This window comes from Mesoplodon bidens, assembly GCF_964165515.1.
Source record: "Mesoplodon bidens genome assembly, chromosome: 1".
Lineage (NCBI taxonomy): Eukaryota > Metazoa > Chordata > Mammalia > Artiodactyla > Ziphiidae > Mesoplodon > Mesoplodon bidens.
In genome coordinates this window covers 213189534-213208731 of record NC_138176.1, presented here as the reverse complement: position 1 = coordinate 213208731, position 19198 = coordinate 213189534, and the positions used below count along the sequence as shown (strand labels likewise).

Here is a 19198-nt window from a genome sequence, read left to right as displayed (position 1 = left end):
TTTATCTATCATACTATGCCACGTCAGAGACCTGAAACATAACCCTACCCTTTTACCAGTTGGTGGATAACCTGGCCTTCATTCTTCATTTCTTTAATCATGTTAAAGTTTTCCCTACTATGATACATTTCACAAGACTTTCAGGGAATGCTAAGAAACTCTGCAGAGATAAAAATAATGACACGAGTCATTTCCTTTTTGTTGCTCTTGGAATTCCCATATAAAGCTGTCTGCCGAGTATACCTTGCCTGGTCTAGCAAGTATGCTTGCTTAACATGGGGTAATGCTGGTGGCATTAGTCACTGTTAATTGCTCAAGAGCTGAGATCAGGTAGGCAACCACTGAGTTCATCTGCAAAAAAAAATAGATGACTGTAGTCATGTTAGGAAATAAAAGGCTCTATGGCTAATGAATGACAAAAATATTTTTCAAAAGAATTGAGAGTATTGCATAGTAACATATACTGATCCAGAGCTCTGAAAATGCCAGAGGGCAGAAGTTTGGTGTTCTTAGTTGTTTTACTTTACCCTACAACTGGTCTTTGTTTTTCCATGTATGAGTTTCTTTTTTTAAAATCTTTTAATAGAATCTGTCTTACTCCAAATTCTCTGCTTTTTTGATTTTTAAATAGAATTTGTGGTTTGAATTAAACCCCACTTTTCGGAAATTGACCTTATCTAAAAAAGGTTTTTCTACAGATTTTTTCCTACACTGGCATTCACTTAGACAAAAAAGAGAAAAGGAGCCACACGGATATTTTGGAGGTAAGTACCTCTTTTAGGATAACCCTCTCTCTTTGTTGGGGGGCTTTGGCTAGGGGTGCACTCTCTGGAGGAAGCAAAACTCTGGAAGTAAGTTTCCAGAACTCAGGGCATTAAACAATTATGCTTTAACCTACATCCAGGGCATCTGACCTTCCAATTTTGTACTTTGCCAACTGCAAGGCAAAACTGCTAAAATCTGCTGAGTTGTCATGACAGACAGGGCCATATGGAAAGTGCTGGAAAAATTTCTTCTTAGACTATAATTGCCTTGATGGGCAGAAACTCCATCTTCTATTCAGCCATGGAGTGTGCATGGCCCACAGTGCTTGAGAAAGTGTTCAGGGTTTCTCGTCCAAGGCTTCAAATCAAAATTAAAATGGGGCATTGAGAACATTCTACTTGCCTGGAGGAGCCGATTACATTTTATTTCATTTTATGTATACGCTCATGTTCCTTAATCCCTGAATACATAATGTGTACACAGGTTGATGATATAAACAAAACAAAACAAAACAAAACAAAACAAAACGAGAAACGGTTATGTGGTTGATTTGTGGTCATGCAGGTGCAATTGCCTAGGATGCATTGCTCCCGTCTAATTGAGCATCTGGGTGCCCTAGAGAGTATTTGAGCGTGGAAGTCAGCAAGGCTCTGCAGCATCACGGTTGAGGGTCAAACTCTGGAACTAGACAGCCCGGGTTTGAATTCTGCTCCACAATTTCTTAACAACTCTGTGTTTCAGCTTTCCCATCTGTAAAGTCACTACAATAATTGTACCTAACTCGCCAAATTGTAATGAGAATTAAATAAATGAATACAGACACATTTAAAAGTGCTTCAGAAGGCTTCTCACTCATAGCAAATACTTTGTAACTCATATTGTAATTATTATGATTTAAAATTTTTATTATCATTAAGAATCCAGAATTTTGTGCCATTACACACAGTTCTCCATCATCAAAACAGTTGATTGCAAATTTAGCAAATCCTCTCTCTCTCTCTCCTTCTTGTTCTTTCGTTCCCTTCCTCTCTCCCCCTCTCTGTTTCTTTCTGTTTCCTTTTCTCTTTTACTCTCTTCATCTAGCGCTCTGGCTTTATATCCACATTGTGATACTTGATCTTGCCAGCCTTCCCTATGTCATGTTTTTAATGGCAGTGATGTGGGCAGAAGGGAGTTGTCCTGGGGGGAATGGCAGGGCTGTGCCGTCCACATCCCAAGGATGAGAAGGTGATGCTTCAGTTGCTAGGGGGCCCCGCTCCATGCCTCCTCCCACGTCCATGCCAAGGAAGGAACATTTTTCTGTGTGAGGGTTCCCTTCATGTTGGAAGGGGATGGTTGATGGTGTTATTTTTGGTCCCCACAAATGTGAATGTCTAAAATAGTGCTTTATTCAATCGGCATAAGTGACACATAGACTATGTATAGTGGTGGAATTGGGCCTGGCAGACGATGAGGGCCAGATCTCACCAAACCAAGAGTCGTGGTTCTCCACGGGTAGCACCCAAGGGATCTGCTCTGAGGATGGCCAGTACAGAACCCCCATTTGGGTTGCCTGGCAAATTCACTTACACAACTACTGAACTGTTTGAAATGGAAGCATCTCAGAGCCAGTGAACTGGGATTTGGGCTTCGTTGCCACGGGGCATGCCAGTGGGTCACATTTCCTCTCTGAAACTCCCTCCAAGCCGCACTGTACTCATGAAGGGTAAGTGTATTCGTTGTTCTTCTGTGCCTTTTGACTTGGTGCCCTGCAGGTCTGGAATTCCGCCAGTGTAACTGACCCGTTAGGCTGCAGCCCGGGCTATATTTAAGTGGAGGTTTATTGTCTTGCCACGGTTTTAGAAGTTTAAGGAACTCGTTTGAGGTGGTAGGGATTGGAAGTCGTGTCCCTTTTAACCCGTGTGCTCCTTTGTAGTGACTATAATTAAAAGTTTATTTGAAGTGTTCAGTTCTAAGTCTTTAAAAATGGCCCCTGTACCCTTCGAGTGCACAGTAAAGATGCTAGAAGGGTTTCTTCCTATTTTTAAACAAACAGATTCTGTTTCATCAAGTAGGACTTTGGGGAAGGAAGGACAGAGTGTTTTATTCCCGTGAAACGTTTTATTACCAGAACTTGATTGATTTGAGATGAAAGAGAAAGGAAATGCATAGATGTTGAGACAAACGTAAAGCTACCATATGTTCAAGGGAGATTTTGAAGTCTTTCAGAGCTGTCCTTAATTGATTTGAAATGCAATGCTGAATTTGGGTTTTATTTAAGAACAAGGGGGAAAAAAACCATCTAATCAGACTTGGGAGTGAAAGATGACAGTCAGTAAAGAACAGTTTCCTACCGGCTAGACATCCCTGTAACAGATTACATGGGACATTTGGTTGATTTCAATTAGAACCCACATGCCTCCTCCACCCCCAACACGCTCTCTTCATCTTAGAGCCTCTTCTCTCTACCCTCAAGTGTGGTTTCCGTATGACTAGGGAATAGACACTAAAAATATTTCTGGAATGACGTGACCCACTCTTACCCCATCCAGGAAAGGAACAAGGCTTCACAAGAAACAGCACATGCTTCCCTTTCATTTCTGGGAGTCCCGAGGTCGGCCTACAGATGCTGCTCCCTCCGTGGCCGATGGCATTCAGACTCCTAGCTGCCGATGGTGCCAGGCAAACAACTGGACAGAACAGCTCAGCTACGGGAAGCTGGCCACGGTCTCGGCCGGAGCCGCAGCCCCCTGGCCACAGACCACCTCTGCCGCCCCATCCAGGAGCCTTCCTTCCTCCCTCCGCCTCGCCCGGGCCCCGCCACAGGGGCTGAAGAGCCGGGAGGTGGTCGCAGCCGCGGCCGTGGTGACTACAGCCTTGGGGCCAATCCAGGCACGTGGGACCCCGCTTCGGGCTACTCTGCAGCCCCTCCAGGGCCAGGGAGGGGCCCGGGACCGCCCCGGTGCTCCCCACTGTCTTCTCCTGTTGCTGAAACCTAGGCGAGGGCTCAGAATGGAAGGCGCCCCTCCTGAGCTGAATCTGCAGGCCAGACCGAAGGAGGTCGGGGAGGGGGTGAGCGGAGCTCAAGATCGCCAGGAGCTCAAGCAGCAGCTGCGGCCACTTCTCAAGCCATCGGCCTCCGCGCAGGGAGAAGGGAAATATGTGGAGATGCGCACTTCAGCTGGAGTCCAGAGGGACAGTCCCCGGACCATGAGACTTACTCTGGAGCAGCGCCCGGGGGATCAGAGGGGCTCTAGAAGCCCCGAGGAGAAAGCCCAAGACGAACCCGGCAGCCAAGAGTGCGAGGCTCCAGCCCCCCAGAAGGACCCTGCCTCCTTGGAAGACTCCGGATCCCAGCTCTCCGGCGCTGATGAGGGCAGCAACCTCTCGTCTTCCTCCTCCTCCTCCTCCCTGGTGGACAAAGCAGAAGAAGGGGGCCTTTCCAAGACGGGTGATACCACCACATCCACAGGGGCTCTGGCCACCTCTTCCACATCTTTAGACTTTGAGAGCGACAGTGGTGAGGACGCAGTGAGCCGCCAGCCCAAGGGAGGAGACGAAGGGGAGAGACCAGGAGGAGGAGATGGCACAGAGTGCAGAGACATGATTGCCAAGTCTCAGGGCCCCAGGGACCCCCCCCAGAATCAGGAGGCTCACTACATCACCACCCACGAGATCCAGCTGAGCGAGGTCGAGCAGGACACGGATTTCGACGTGGGCCTGGCCTCCCGCTGGGATTTCGAGGACAACAACGTGATCTACTCATTTGTGGACTATGCTTCCTTTGGTGGCAGCGACGAGACCCCAGAGGACGTCACCACGCCGAGCGAAGACGACGATGACAACAGCTGCTACCTCAGCACCGCTCCCAGCACCAGCGCCACCCGGACACCCAGCCCCACCGGCAGTGACCCCGCCCGCCCCAGCGCGGGCAGCAGCGGTGGCGACACCAGCAGCACGGAAGTGGGCAGCGGCCCCTCGGACAGCGACCCCACTCCCCCAGCCACGGGGCCTGGCACTGCCACCCCGTGTGAGCCCTTGCCGCAGCCGCTGGAGGCAGCCTCAGCCGCCGCAAGCAGCTGCGGGAGTGAAGCAGGCCAGATCCTCCTATCAATCAAACCGACTTCCCGGGCTATAAATGAGCCTAGCAACGTGTGTGCAAAGCAAAACATTATTTACGCTGCCAAGCATGAAGGCGACATGAGCCTCCGCGTCTCTACAGCTGCTGAACACAATTCCAGTTCACTGAAGCAGGACCCGGCTGCAGCCGTGGCTCAGGACCATGCAAAGAAATTCATCGCCGTCCCTGCTCGCCTGCAAACGCGGTGCGGGGCCGTCCGGGCGAAGGAGCTGGTGGACTCCTCCAGCGGGGCCTCCAGTGCCGTGAGCGAACTGGACGACGCCGACAAAGAGGTGCGTAACCTGACCTCCCGGGCCTTCCGGAGCCTCGCTTACCCCTACTTTGAGGCTCTGAACATCAGTTCCCGGGAGTCCTCCTCGCTCTCCGAAGTGGGCTTTGGGCGCTGGTCGGCCTTCCTGGACTTGAAATGCGCAGGCGTCGGAGCCAGGGTGGAACAGGGTCTCCTCAGGAGCAGCGCCGCCTCTATGGCTGCGGGTCTGAGGAAGGGCTGCGGGGCCAGGACGACCGCAGACCAGCTCTACATCCAGTCCAAGAAGTCCCAGACCAAGGCCTTGGAGTTCGTCGTCAGCAAAGTCGAGGGGGAGATCAAACACGTGGAGACACCTCTGTGCTTCCAGAAGCAAGGCCTGTCGGGCTCCCGCGTGGTCACCCTTCTCGAGCCTCTGAATGTACGTAGTGAGAGCAAAGCCAGCTCCGCCGCGGGGCCCTGCAGGGCCCCCAAGGGCCCCAGCAAGGGCCCCGGGTCCGTGTACACGGATGAAGGCTCAGAGACCTCCGAGGGCAGCAGGCTTGCCTCCCGAGCGGACGGCCCCCAGAAGAAGTCCAAGTTTGCCTCCAGTCTGCTCAAAAACGTCATCTCCAAGAAGATGCAGCGGGAACACGAGTTCAAAATGGAGAGGGGAGAAGTCAGTGACACATCCCACCCTAACCTCTCCAGCACCTCCAAGGAGACGGAGGGCCCTCCCCCCGGGGCTGAGAAGCAGCGGGAGAGGGACCTGCAGAGGCAGAGTTCTCGCCACTCGGAGGCTGGCTCTGAGTACACGGTGGTCAGCGTGTCGGATGCAGGTGGGGAGGGGTCCGTAGCTGGGTCTAAATCCCCAGTGTTCAAAGCCAGTGCCCCTCGGGAGAGCCATGCAGTCTCCGGCCATAATCTCGCTGATGGACACCCAGTAGAGGTGTGTGAAATTAAAAAGAGTGCGTCAGACACTGTCAAGAGCATCTTCCTCCGCAGTCAGAACAGTGCCTTCCGGTCATGGAAGGAGAAAGAGGCTGAGAAGCGGGAAGAAAAGGCCCCCGTTGGGAAGCTGAAACTCCCCAAAGGGGGCGACTGGAGGGCTGATCTCGGGGAGATCTCTGCCAGTAAGTCCACCATCATGTCTCGCCTCTTTGTCCCCAACATCCAGCAGACACCCAAGGACAAGCAGCCGGGGAAGCAGGCCACCAAGCACCCTGCTGCCCAGGCCACCTCCACAGCAGCCATCAGGCCCAAGGCTCCCGAAATCAAGATCCGGCTGGGGAGCGTGCAACAGCCAAGCTCTGACTTCAACATTGCCAAGTTGCTCACACCCAAACTGGCCAGTGGCAGCGCCTCGAACCTCCTCAGGACCACTGAGGGCAACAGCAGGGCACAGCAGAAACTCTTCCGGGGGGACAGCCTGGAAAAAGTGCCCCAGTTCCAGGTGAGAGATGTCAGGGACAAGTCCAAGGCCCAAGGCCCCCTCCACCAGGTGAGAGATGTCCGGAAACTACTCAAAGCGTCAGGAGACAGCAGTGACAAGGGCAGCGTTACCCCAGAGCAGGGGCTGACCGGGCCCAAACCCAGGCAGCTGGCTCCTGCAGCTGGTGGATCGGGATCCCTGTCCCCCGTGGTGATTACGTGCCAGGCCGTGGTGAGCCAGAGGGAAGACAGCACAGACGGAGAGCCCAGGGAGAACGTGGGCAAGGACGGAAGCAGCAGGGCCTTGAACTCCTCCTCTCCAGAAGGGACAGTCTTGGTTCACAGGGCATCTGGCAGGCTGCCCGTGGCCACCATCGCCCCCAATAAGCCTGAGCAGGGCTCGTACCTGCCCGTGCTGAAGATCGTCTCCAAGGCTCAGAAGACCCCAGAGAAGGTCAAGGAGGAGGAGGTCAAGGAGGAAGGAAAAGGCCCCAAGACATCCCACAATGCTCTGGAGAAGCTGACGGCAGCCGTGAGGTCCATGGAAGAGCTGTACAGCTTCGACAGGAACGAGTGGAAGCGGAAAAGCGACCCCTTGCCCCTGATGACCGACAGCCACGTCCTGTCGCTCATCGCCCGTGAGGAGAAAGAAGGGGCCGGGGGTGCTGAGCGGGACCCCGACAAGTTGGCCAAACGGCTGGGTGGGGCGGAAGAGCGGGGCGCCGGGCACAAAGGCGCAGGGGTGGTCCTGCGAGGGGGCCCCATAGAGCGTCTGCAGCGGAGAAACTCCAACCCGAGCGCCGAGAGTGTGTCCGCCCGCGCGGCCGCCTTTGAGAACCTGGCCAGGGAGAGGCCCCGGTCCCTCTATATCCCCCCGGTGCACAAGGATGTGGACAGAACCCAGCCCCTGCCCCCGCTCCCCAGCCACCGGAACGTGGTCACAGTGAGCGCCAGCAGCACCCAGAAAACTGGGGGTGTCGCTGGCAAGTTCCCACAAGGCCCCGCTCCAGAGAGCCCTTCGGGGGCAAAGGGCATCAAATCGCAGGGACTCCGGTCTCTCAAGATCTCTCCAGCCACTCGGGCATCTCTCGAAGAGGTGACCAACAGGAAAAATGGCGGCCATCTGGAAAAGAGCCATAGCGACTGTGAGAATTACCTGACCATCCCCCTTAAAGGGAGCTCTGCAGCTGGGGAGCTTGCAGCTAGGCCGGGGGCGGGGAGGGAGGGGGAGGGGCCCCCAGCCTCCTCAGCCACCACTCTCTGCAGCTTGCCCCCGCTGAGTGCCCGCAGTCAGGTCCCCAGTAGCCCCAAAGGCTCTCAGGTCAGTGGAACCAGCCGGCCAGCTTGGCGCACCAAGCCTGACGACCCCCGGGGGACGGTAGCTGCCCCCGCAGGGCCACAGAGCCCCGAGCATCCCCCCACCGCGATCTACCACCAGCAGCTGCTGCCGTTCACCCTCCAGGGGGCCCAGCCTCAGGTCCTCTGCTTCTCCCCGCCAGGCATGCCTGCCCCGGCACCTGTGGGCCCAGCTCCGGTCCCCACAGACCCCTTCCAGCAGCCGCAGCCTCCGCAGACCCAGCGCAAGATGCTCCTGGATGTGACAACCGGCCAGTACTATCTGGTGGACACACCAGTACAGCCCATGACCCGGAGACTGTTTGACCCCGAGACCGGGCAGTATGTGGACGTGCCCATGACCTCCCAGCAGCAGGCTGTGGCTCCCATGTCCCTCCCCGGGCCTCCCTTGGCCCTGAGTCCCGGGGCCTACGGCCCCGCCTACATGATCTACCCCGGGTTTCTGCCCACGGTGCTGCCCGCCAACGCCCTGCAGCCCACGCCAATTGCTCACACTCCAAGGGGCGCCGAGCTCTCCCCCGTGGCAGCAGAGCCCCCCAGCAAAGAGGCAGCTGCATCTTTCACCGAGGCCCCTTACTTCATGGCCTCCGGTCAGTCTCCCACCTCCTCCTCCTCCTCTGCCCCAGCGGCCACATCCCAGCTCGTGGGGGCCAAGGGCTTTGCCCAGCTGCATGGCAAGCCTGTCATCAGCATCACTTCGCAGCCCCTGGGGCCGCGGATCATCGCCCCCCCCTCCTTTGACGGCACCACCATGAGCTTCGTGGTGGAACACAGATGATGAGCGGTCACCAGAAAGCAGAAGGGCGCAGCTGCTGGTGAGTGGACATCACTTCGATAATCAGGTTTAAGGGATTAACAGCAGTCCTATTTCTCTGTGTGTGAAGGGGCGGACTTAGAGCAGTGGAGGCTGTCTCTAGACATGGGCATTTCGGAAGAACAGAGCTAATCTTCTTGCCAAGCTTCCTTCTCTCCCCACTCCTCAGTCCCACAGCTGGCCTTTCCCCTTTGACCTTTTCCAATTGCCTGAGTGTTTTTCCCACAGTGAGTGGGAGGGAAGTGAACCCTGGATCTATCAGGTTAGCCTTGGGTGAAGATCGGCAGGGGGAAGAAATAAAAACCCGGTCTGGATTTTGTGGAGCGAGTGAGCTTCACTCTATTCTTAGCAGCCCCAGTGACAGGCACGAAAATCCTCGGGGACACCGTTACTCTGGTTACTGCTCAGAGTAAAGAAAGTCAGCGACTGACATTTTCTTGTTGGGAGGTTTTCTAAAATCTAGAGAAAGGCTTCTCTCCCTCCACCACATCTTCCTCTTGGAGTTTCGTATACAAAAAGGCTGTATTTTTAAGCTCTTGTTTTCCTGTTTTCAGACAATCAGAATACTTTTTCTTAGGTGAGTCCAGTCTTTAAGGTATTTTACATACACACACACACACACTTGGCTTGACCTCCAGGAGAGGAGGAGATTCGGAGCCTGCAGTGACTCCTGAAATGGAGCTGCTGTGTTTGATCCAGTTCGTTCAGACTGAGCACTATGCTCTGCTGCTGACGCCTACAAGGCACTCATTTTCCTATCTGCATTCTCTCCCTTCAGAAAAGAATCAACTCCCCCTCTAAAGGAAATCAGATGAAGTAGATGTAGATCCTGACACCCAAGTTAATTCAGATTCACAGGCAGGAATCCTGGCTGTAACTACAGTCCGTGGAACTTGATAGGAAAGGTGAGCTCGGGTTTTCTGAACCAGGACACTTCAGGTCAAAAACGTAAGACAGGGGCAACCTTCAGATACAGCACGAAGCTGCCAACACTGTGGGGAGAAATTTGCCCTCTCATTCTCCTGTCCTCTTCACATGAGGAAGGGTTGACGTCATAAATGCTTCCAAGGAGTTTCACTCCTTGGTAAGATCATACTGAACCAAGAAAGGACAGGAACCCTTTCTATGCTTATATGAAAGAAATAAGCCATTCCTCTCTCTTCTGTACTTAAAAGAAACAGGAACATTGTTTCTTTCTTCAAGGAAAGAGCCTTAAATTAGGAAGTAGGATCATTAGATCAGCGTCCCAGTGTCTTCTCACTGGCTGTATGTTCTTAGACATGCAAACTCTCTAGCACACATGACACTCATGTGTCAATAATTTCTACTCAAAACATATCTGAATGTCAGGTGATACAACAGTGTATTGCAAAATATAAAACCTTTCCAAATTAAGGGATTGTTACTATGCAGTACACTCCTTGGACTGCAAGACAACATTAGGCCACTGTTCAAAAATCCTTGGGTCTTTCTGTAAGAATTCAGGTGAAAGCACAAGCCTCATTTTACTTGCAGTCTAGAAACAGGTGATTTCCTTTCCAAGAATTTGCAGTGGGCCCTATGTAATGACCACAAATACAGAGGGGAGGGAAGATTAAAGATAAATAATGTATCTATTGTTCAGTGTAGAAAATAAAGAAATATGCATGTGGAAGAGGCACAGATTTAGAGAATTCATTTTGTAGAAGGAAAAGAGTAGCCTCTAGATAAAAGCATTTTCATCTTCTGGACAGGTGGGATGTTTACCTACGGCTCTCTGGGAGCAGCTAATCCTGCGAGGCCTTTGTGTGAGCTGTGCAGGTGCAGAGCAAGGGGAAGGGAGGACAGGGCCCAGAGGAGGGAGGAACCGGGCACACGCTCGAATCGTGTCCCTGTAGCAGCTGCCTTTGGCCTTTCTCCTGTCTGCTGAGTCTGGAGAGATTAGGCCTGGAGTTGTTTCCATCAGACACAAATACAAATCAGAGTTTTCTGTACTGGAGATTTGAACAGTGATTTCTTTGAAAGCTTTCCCTTCTTTAACCTTTATTTTAGTCCACAGCCCTAAAGATAAAAAGCGAAAGACTAGTCAGGAGCTATTATTAGCTTTTTGTGTACTGGCAAAAATCTAATTACCCAAATTCAGATAATGACTGAAATCCTTATAAAAATCCTTCAAAACTCACCATCCTGAAAGTTCTATGCCACTTTCCAAAGAAAAGTCAGATACATAAAAAAGAAATGTATAGTTCTTTTCCTTGTGTGAAAAAAATTTAAACATGGTTCAGATATATCAAAAATTACAGGGCTTCCCTGGTGGCGCAGTGGTTGGGAGTCCGCCTGCCGATGCAGGGGATACGGGTTCGTGCCCCCGGTCCGGGAAGATCCCACATGCCGCGGAGCGGCTGGGCCCGTGAGCCGTGGCCGCTGAGCCTGCGTGTCTGGAGCCTGTGCTCCACAACGGGAGAGGCCGCAACAGTGAGAGGCCCGCGTACCAAAAAAAAAAAAAAAAAAAAAAAAAAAAAAAATTACATAGTACACCCCCATCCATCAGTTGGTGTTCATACGGATGGTCAGTGTGAGAAGGCTTGGAAGCTGTTTTCAGTTTAAGATTTCCTTTGAAAACCAGACTTACTCCAGAGTTTTTCCTTGCCGTAGGGTAGGGTTTTATGTGCCCCTTTCAACTAGAAGTCACATAAATGGTTTGATCCAACCACAGCATTTCACAGAGAAGAAAACTGGGGCTTAGAAAGAAATGGTTTTGCTGAGGTCCCCAGAGCGTGAGAGAGCCAGGATGGGCCTGGCTCCCAGCTCCTGGACCACACCATGCACTGTTTGTTTGCTGGTAGGAGGCATGAAACGCAAAAAAGATGGCAGAGAAGTGCAATAAGCCCCGAACTGGCAGCCAGGACACCTTGGATCCACTCTGCCTCTCCAGGCGTTTGTGAAATGAATGTTTGAACGAAAAGCACTAATTCCATCATTCATTCAACAAACGTGAATTATGTGTTTACACTCCGCCAGGCACGGTGTACTCCGCAGTGAGGCTATAAAGCCACACGTGACCTGGTACCGTCCCACAGTCCAGGAGCCAGCTGGAGAACACAGACCGTACATGCAGAACTGCAAAACCAGTGTTCAAGTCCTGTCTTAACCTTTAAGATTCCTTCCAGCTCAAATAATAAGTATTTCATCATCTATTTTTAGCTGCACGTTGTAACAGGGAGCCTTTCTTTCTCCCCTGTATAGATTTGAGCATAGCCAGCTGCTGCTACTCTTGGATGATTCTGTTATGAATTTTCCTCTAGTTTTGCTTTCATAGGTAGGGTCTTTCCTGCTTCTCTTCCTCCTGTGGTGAAAATTGCAGTGTTCCTCAAACTTTGCCAGATCACAACCCGTCTCAGAAGATAAGTAGTAATATTACGTATTTTATTTGTATTTAGTAATGACATCACACATTGTGATAAATGGACCAGGCTGTTCCCAGCCGGTGGCCCAGTGGCCGGAGAGTCACAACAGGAACCCATTGGTAACACACCAGTATGCTGAGCACGACAGTTCAAAACTTCACAACTCTCTCCGTTTTTGTTAGGTCTTTTCTGTTTTAGGCCTTTGTTGTTTGTTCATTTTAGTTTTGAAAGTTCCTTCTCCACAGGACCTTTGATGCCTTTTCTGATGCGATTATTTTTGTTTTCTGTCATTTGAGGCATGTAGCTATATTTTTCCTTCCCTAACATATTCACTTTCATGCTTTCTCCTGCCCAGCCACTTAGATACCATATTTTTGTTTTAAAATTTGAGACTTGATGCTAAATACCGTTTACAAGGGCGTAAAGATAAATGTGTAATAATAACAACAGAAAACTTTAATTGGCACCATGCCTGCTACCCAGTGGGTATTACAGTTATTTTGTTTCCTTTGAATGTCTATTCTTTTTTCTGTAAAACTTTACCCATTTGTTTCTTCATTTTTGAGTGTGCTTTATGTTGTTCCTACATCATTGGTCTTTCTTTTCTTCTCCCCCCCTCAGAGTTATTTCTACCCCCTGAGCAGAGCCCCAAACATCAGCAACTGAAGTGGAAAGAGAAAGGGGGCTTCAGAGGGAGCTCTTTTCGGAGAGTCTTCTAAAGGGGCCCACAGGGTACTTAGATCCTTGAACGCCATCCCCTTATGTTAAAATTGCAGGAGGAAATTGAGGCTCAGAGAGGTTTAGTGACCCTTCTTAAGTCACAGTGTCCCTCTGGGGCAGAGTTGGGACTCAAAACCTAAATCATCCCAGACCAGAGTCTATTTTCCATTTGCTTCTTTCTTACTGCTTCCCAGGACCCTTCTCTTTTCTCCCCAGGGCCACTCTTCTTTCTGGTCCTCCATCTTGGGGTCGGGCCCACAGTTTACTTCCCCTCTTTTCTTCCCTTGCCTTTTATTTGAGAATTTACTTTCTGTTCTTTGCTATTTTTTTTTAATACCTTATTGTGGTTTCTCCTTTCCCATTCACTTGAAGTTGATTTAGTTTAAAGCCTCACCTTGCTTTTTCCCTTCTCCTCCCTTTTCTGTTTGGAGTCTGTTGTTGGATTGTAGCTTTCCCCATTCTTATTATTTTGTGCCTTTCTCTACAATTTTATTGCCTTATATTTTCTTCTCAACTCTCTACAAAATTAATAAAAAATGAAAAGTAATGTGTATTAATCATTTATTATATACCAAGATTTAACATGGTGCTACTTGATTCTTTAAATGAGTGGGTACTATTCTTATCCCTATTTGACAAATGAAAAAATAGCTTGTCCCAGATTAAGAGATCAGCTGAACTCCAGGCTCTTCAAGCTTGGGGGCCCATGCTCTTATTGGTGACCCGTAGTTTGCCCACTTTCTCCCTCTCTGCCCTCCCCATCTCAGTGCCTTGTTCTGAATTGTCCTTCTTCCCTTATTTGGGAAAAAAAGGGAGGAAATAAGGTAAGAAATTGACCCTGAATCTGGCCATGTCTAGCGTATACTAAGCCTCCATATGTGTTTTTCTTTTGATTAAAATTTAGCTCTCCTATGTCCCAAGAGAAACAGTTCCAGCACTTCTAGGGGCTGTGGCTCCCAGTGTGTGTGCGGAGGAGGGGATAATTTTGTGTGTATGTGGGGACGGGCGAGTGTGGTCTGTCACCTGAGCATGGGATCCCACTGGATACTGATGGGCTCATGCCTTTCAGTCTAAGAGAAACTGTGTGGCTTTGACTAAAACCCAGGTATCTGCACCATGAAGTCAGGCAGCCCTGGCCCAAAATCTTCCTCCTCTGGATAAGTGACTTGCCCTCTCTGGACCTCAGTTTCCTCAACTGTAAAATGGGGATACCTCTCAGGAGCGTCGAGAAGACTGAATCGTAAAATCACTGCAAAGGGTGTGGCACACAGTCCATGGCATGTAGTAAGAGTTCTATCTCCCTTGGAGACTAGAAGCTCATCAATGCCTCAGAAGCCCCTCATCTCTCAGGGCCCTCCACCAAGGCAGAAAGTCAGCCCTTATTCCTGTAGACTCTCAGGACAGCACCAGGGACCCGTACCCAGGATTGCTTGATATTTCCCCAAACCAGAGGTCATGCCCACAGCTCTGCAGTCCCCTTTGGGCTGCCTGATCCCCTGGGTCAGGCCAGTTGGCTGTGGTCGGGGTCCTCTAGTATGCCCCACGGCTTTCCAGCATGTTACACAACTCTGGGCATAGTTGGCCAGCTGCATGTGGTGATTTTCCTCTCAGGCTGGCACAGACCTCTGTGGAGCAAGGGAAAATCTGACCCAACGTCCCTGCTGAACTCTGTCATGTGTTCCGGTCCTAAATCATGGGAAGTCATCCAGGCCAAACTGCCCGGTGACACAGTGCAATCACTCCTCTCCCTTTACTGACCTCTTCATGACCCTCTGCTAGGTTGAACCGGCAATTTTTATTATTTCATCCTTAATAGGAATTGGAGCATTTTATTACTTTCAAAGTTTCAAACGAAATTCCTCGAAAGTTAATATAAGTGGAAGCAGTATCCTGCAAAAGAATGAAAAGGCCGTATCTGGACTATGGATCCCCAAAAATGATCCCAGCAGCTGGTAGAAACAGATTTCTCCTCCATTCCTCAGTCTGCTCTCCCCATCCTGCACTGTTTTCTCTCTCTCCCCCTCTCTCTCTCTCTCTCACTGTTTCTCTCTCTCTCTCTCTCAGTTCCCCTTCTGCTCAGAGAGTCCTTGCAAACCTTGCTTCACTATGGGATTCAGCTTGAGTTGTCACTAGATCCTTGGATCCACATTAAAATTTTTCTTCTTAGTCTTCTATTTTCTTCTCCTCCCCCTTGTAATTATATATATTTTTTCCTGTTGCTACTCCATGTGTCCTAAGGTAGAAAAAACTTCTAAACTTTTTTAGCAAATGAGAAGTTTCCAAACCCACAACTGTCCTTTTCCTCTTGAAAGTCATTTCTTGATATAAAACACAAAAGAGTAAAATCAACAGACTTGAAATATATACACATGAGCTATTCTCTAAACCCATAATTATTCTTACAGACTTCTTTTTCCTTAAGTATATACTTAACACAGGTCAGTTTCTAGATGGCAGGATTAAAATATCCTTTGCCACACTACTCTGCATATAATTGATTAGATAGCTATTATTTGATACTTCTTAGAAGTCACTTTTCACATGATAGTCTTCTAATCCCTAACAAATACTACCTGTAGCCCACTCTATTTCTGTCTTCATAATATTACGTTCAAATATCAACTCCCAAAGGTTAATTTAAAAATGTTCTTTAGGCAAAGTTCTAATAGATATATAGAGAGAAAGAGATTAACAGAAAGAAAGGGCTAATTTTCAGTAAGCTTTTCAACATGTCAATGCTTGTCTTAGAATGGATTTAACTAAGTTATAGGCTCTAACCAGTATAATCTCATTTTAAACAAAATGCGCAATATGAAGTTCCACATAATTTAGGTAGTGACCATTCACTTTAGAGTATAGAGTTTATTCATTTAACTAGATTACTAACTCATGGTAAATTTCAAATGTTTCAATTTAGTTTAAATGTCATTTTTGTATATTTTAGGAACATATCTGTTATACTATTTTATCTCTGTTATGGATGGTTTCAGCAAAACTAAATATTTAATTCTAAAATCATTTTTGAATGGTTGACTGTATTTAATTCAAGTTTCAAAGAGAGGGTTCCATTTGAGGCAATTTCTTAAAGTCAGTAGGATGTGTCTAGTAGGTTCAGAAACACACTCACCAAACACATTTTAAAATGTGAACTTCATCATTATTCACACTGAAATTAGCCAAATATTTAAATAAAATGTATTTTGTCATTTTTCTTCCTTCTTTAAGAGCGAGATTTACTAACAATCTTTTCCTTGATTATGTTTGTTTATAGGAGCAAGACAGAAAGATGGACGAATCTTCTTGAATCAGAAGGCTGCCTTGTAAGAGCACTAAGAATTTATCTGGAAACCTTCCTCTACATATGCTATTCTTAGTTTTTGCTTCTATAAACCAAGTGTGTAAGTTCCTATATTTTTCTGAATAACCCTGTTAAGACAGCTTGTGTTATTTTAGTTTTATGAAGCTGATTGAATGGTTGCATTTTTCCTGTGTAAAACGATTTCTTTTTATACTTTAATACAGAATATAAGCTTTCCCTTCATCTTTCCCTCCTGCATTTGTGACTAGGCAAACAATCTCGTACATGTTCTCATAGTTCAGTCAAAACACACAACAGAGTAGGATTGGTTCTGTTGTAAACCAAATGAGCAAAAAAATCAGTCATTTGGATCACAAATCTCGCTGCAGATTCTTGGACTGTATCAGGGCTGGCTGGCAGAGTTGTAGCACTTGTTTGGATTTAAATATGATGGGTCTGCATTTTGGATCATGCCTAGTCATTCTCTTGGTTATGTTTTACATGTTCTTTTATTGGGTTTAGCATGATTTCAAATGTGATTGTGAAAAAGTGGTTTTAACTTTTGTGCCTTGTTTTAACTTTCCCATTGGTACAATGCCATGACACTATTTGTTGCCTTAAAATAGAATGGTTTGAAAGACTAGAGAGCCAGTGGTTGCATTTAAAGTTAAGTTCTTAGTTTCAGAAAGGTATAAAATATCTACTTCTCTCAGAATCCAACCTCTGCTATGAGTGTAGAGGATTCTTTTTCTTCTTCAATGATCCCTCCTTAGTTGCACACTCCTGTCTCTCACGGATTATTTGGAGTCTGAAGAGTGACCTGTTTGGGGCAGTGGAGTAGAAAGTAAACTCTGATTTGGTGGCTCTGATTATCTCCAGCCCCAGCCATACCCACGGCAGTGACCTAGGTTTATATCACTTGCTCTTTATGGTTTTAAGAGATGTCGAGAATCCAAATCACAGAATCTTTCATTGACATTCAATACTGCCTCAGTTGTAGCCCAATTCTGAAGGTTATTTTAGTGAGTGTTCATGGTGAGTTTTGAAGTTGATTGAACAGATAAATATTTAGCTCGTCATAATAATGAGTCAATATATATTCAACAAGTGTTACATTGTAATATTTCTTTACTTTTTAAAACAATAACTTGAAGGTTCTCCCAGGCTTTTTTTTTTTTTTAAAGAATCTCCTCTTATTTACTTATTTGTTCAAAGATAAAGCATTCTGGTAATTTTTTAAAGCTTAATTTTGATTTTAATGATCATCAATATTGGTTTCTGCTTAAAACATCTTCTTGAAACCACAGAATTTTATACTGCTCATAACTGAAGGTGTGAGTAGAAAAACTAAGAGACTGATTTTTGTATGATTTACGTAATCTCATTACTTTGTATTTATGCTTTCCATCTCCGTTGGACTCTTTAAAAAAAAAAACTCAATTTCACATTCAGGAACTTCCTTAAAGGGATCTTACTCTGAAAAGAAGTTCTGTTGGGTAAAAGGAAGGGTTTGAGGCAGGAATAGTCAGTTCTGATCACAATTCAATCAATCATTGAGCTGATGAGCTATGACATGAAGCAATAGCCTCTCTGAGACATGGAACATGAAATATGAAACAGTCTCTGTGTTTGGAAAAGATGCCCTTGTGCCATATTGGGGAAAGCATTATTCCTTTGTCATAGAGGTCTTCTTACCCAAGTACATCAACAGATTCACCCCAGAACTTGCTTAATTTTTCACCACTGGGAAATTTCTCTTACAGCATCAGCCCTTCCTCATTTTCAGTAGCGATGTGCTGGGCAAGAGGTCACCTAATATTGAAACAAGAAAGTAGACTCAATCAAAGATCTTAAACTTATAATACTTAAAGCAGCACCGTGAAGTCTCAAGTATTTGAACACATCTTGTGAAGCTCAGATAGGATTTGGTAGGTAGAACCAGAATTGATAAGACTGTTTTAAAATGACATGTGACTTAGGAAAACCCAGTGCTCGTGTCAAGTAGTCAACGGCTTACCAGGTCTTCAAAATGAGAGACATCTCCTTTCCTAGAACACGTGGTAGAGTTCTTACCTACCAAGGGTCTGGGAGGCCCATAAGCTATTTATCACTATTTATGATTATTTATCACCAGCAGATCTGAGCCTTAAATTCCCACATTGAGGTAAACTAGGACAGAAACTTGGAAAGAAAGGAGAAATTTTCATTTGTCGGTTCTATCAGAGAGGCCGTGTCCTCTGAGAAGCTGCTGTGGATGTAGTAAATGTCCAAGTGGTTAAAATGTGACTTTAAAATAGTATTCTATGAACGCCATATCATCTACTGTTAATTTGATGGCTTTCCATTTCATCAAGCCATAAAAAACCAAATCAAACCTGCCGGGCCATTTACTACCTCGAGTGATAGGGAGGAACATTTTTAAAAACATGAGGTAAACCTAAATCCCCATTTTCATTGTTTTATTTATTGCTTGAGGTTGAATTGATATTTGAATAAAACAGTTGTGCCCTTCCTTTTTCAACCAAAGTTAAGTAGAAAAAAACCAGGAGTCTATGAAGTCTTCCGACCCATAAAACCATTACCCTACCAGTGTCCTTTTAGCTACAGAACTACTCTTTTATGGCTCATGTACACAAAACCATTACTAAAGCATGTAGCATTTCCCATATAGTGCCTGGAGCTTGAATCTAATTAGCATTGCAGTCTGGCATTTGCCGTTTCCTCTCAGGGTTACATGTGTGACTCCGTTTTCCATATGAATCACAGGGCATTGTGTGTAGAAATCTTGACCCATTTCCTGTTTTTCCCTGTTGGTTAAATGGTAAGGTTGAGATATGCTCCATTTGAATTGTTTTTGGAAAACTGAACAAATTTGTGACCCGTACGAAAATTTAAGTCGCCAGAATGTATTTTTCTTAAAAAGCACTCACTGAAATTGCCCTCAGGATGAAATGAAGCCCAGATATGCAGTTAGTAACTTAACATATAGGCTCTCTGTATGTCTGCCTCTGTCTCCGTATGTCTGTATGTGTATGGCTCTCTGGATATTACTGAATAAATAAGCTAAAACAAATTACACTTT

General features: G+C 47.3%; 1 protein-coding gene across 1 annotated transcript; it reads left to right on the top strand.

The window, feature by feature from the left end:
- The first annotated feature begins 445 nt into the window (after window positions 1-445).
- Window positions 446-17294, top strand: LOC308608094 (uncharacterized protein C4orf54). Its single transcript, XM_081220773.1, has 3 exons — window positions 446-764; window positions 3297-8713; window positions 16090-17294. The coding sequence occupies exon 2, from the start codon at window positions 3328-3330 to the stop codon at window positions 8674-8676; it is 5349 nt and encodes a 1782-aa protein (XP_081076899.1). The 5' UTR covers window positions 446-764; window positions 3297-3327; the 3' UTR covers window positions 8677-8713; window positions 16090-17294.
- Window positions 17295-19198: the final 1904 nt, after the last annotated feature.

Excerpts from the sequence above, each read along its gene's own strand:
- LOC308608094 (XM_081220773.1), top strand. The coding sequence starts at position 3,328 with ATGCTTCCCTTTCATTTCTGGGAGTCCCGAGGTCGGCCTACAGATGCT.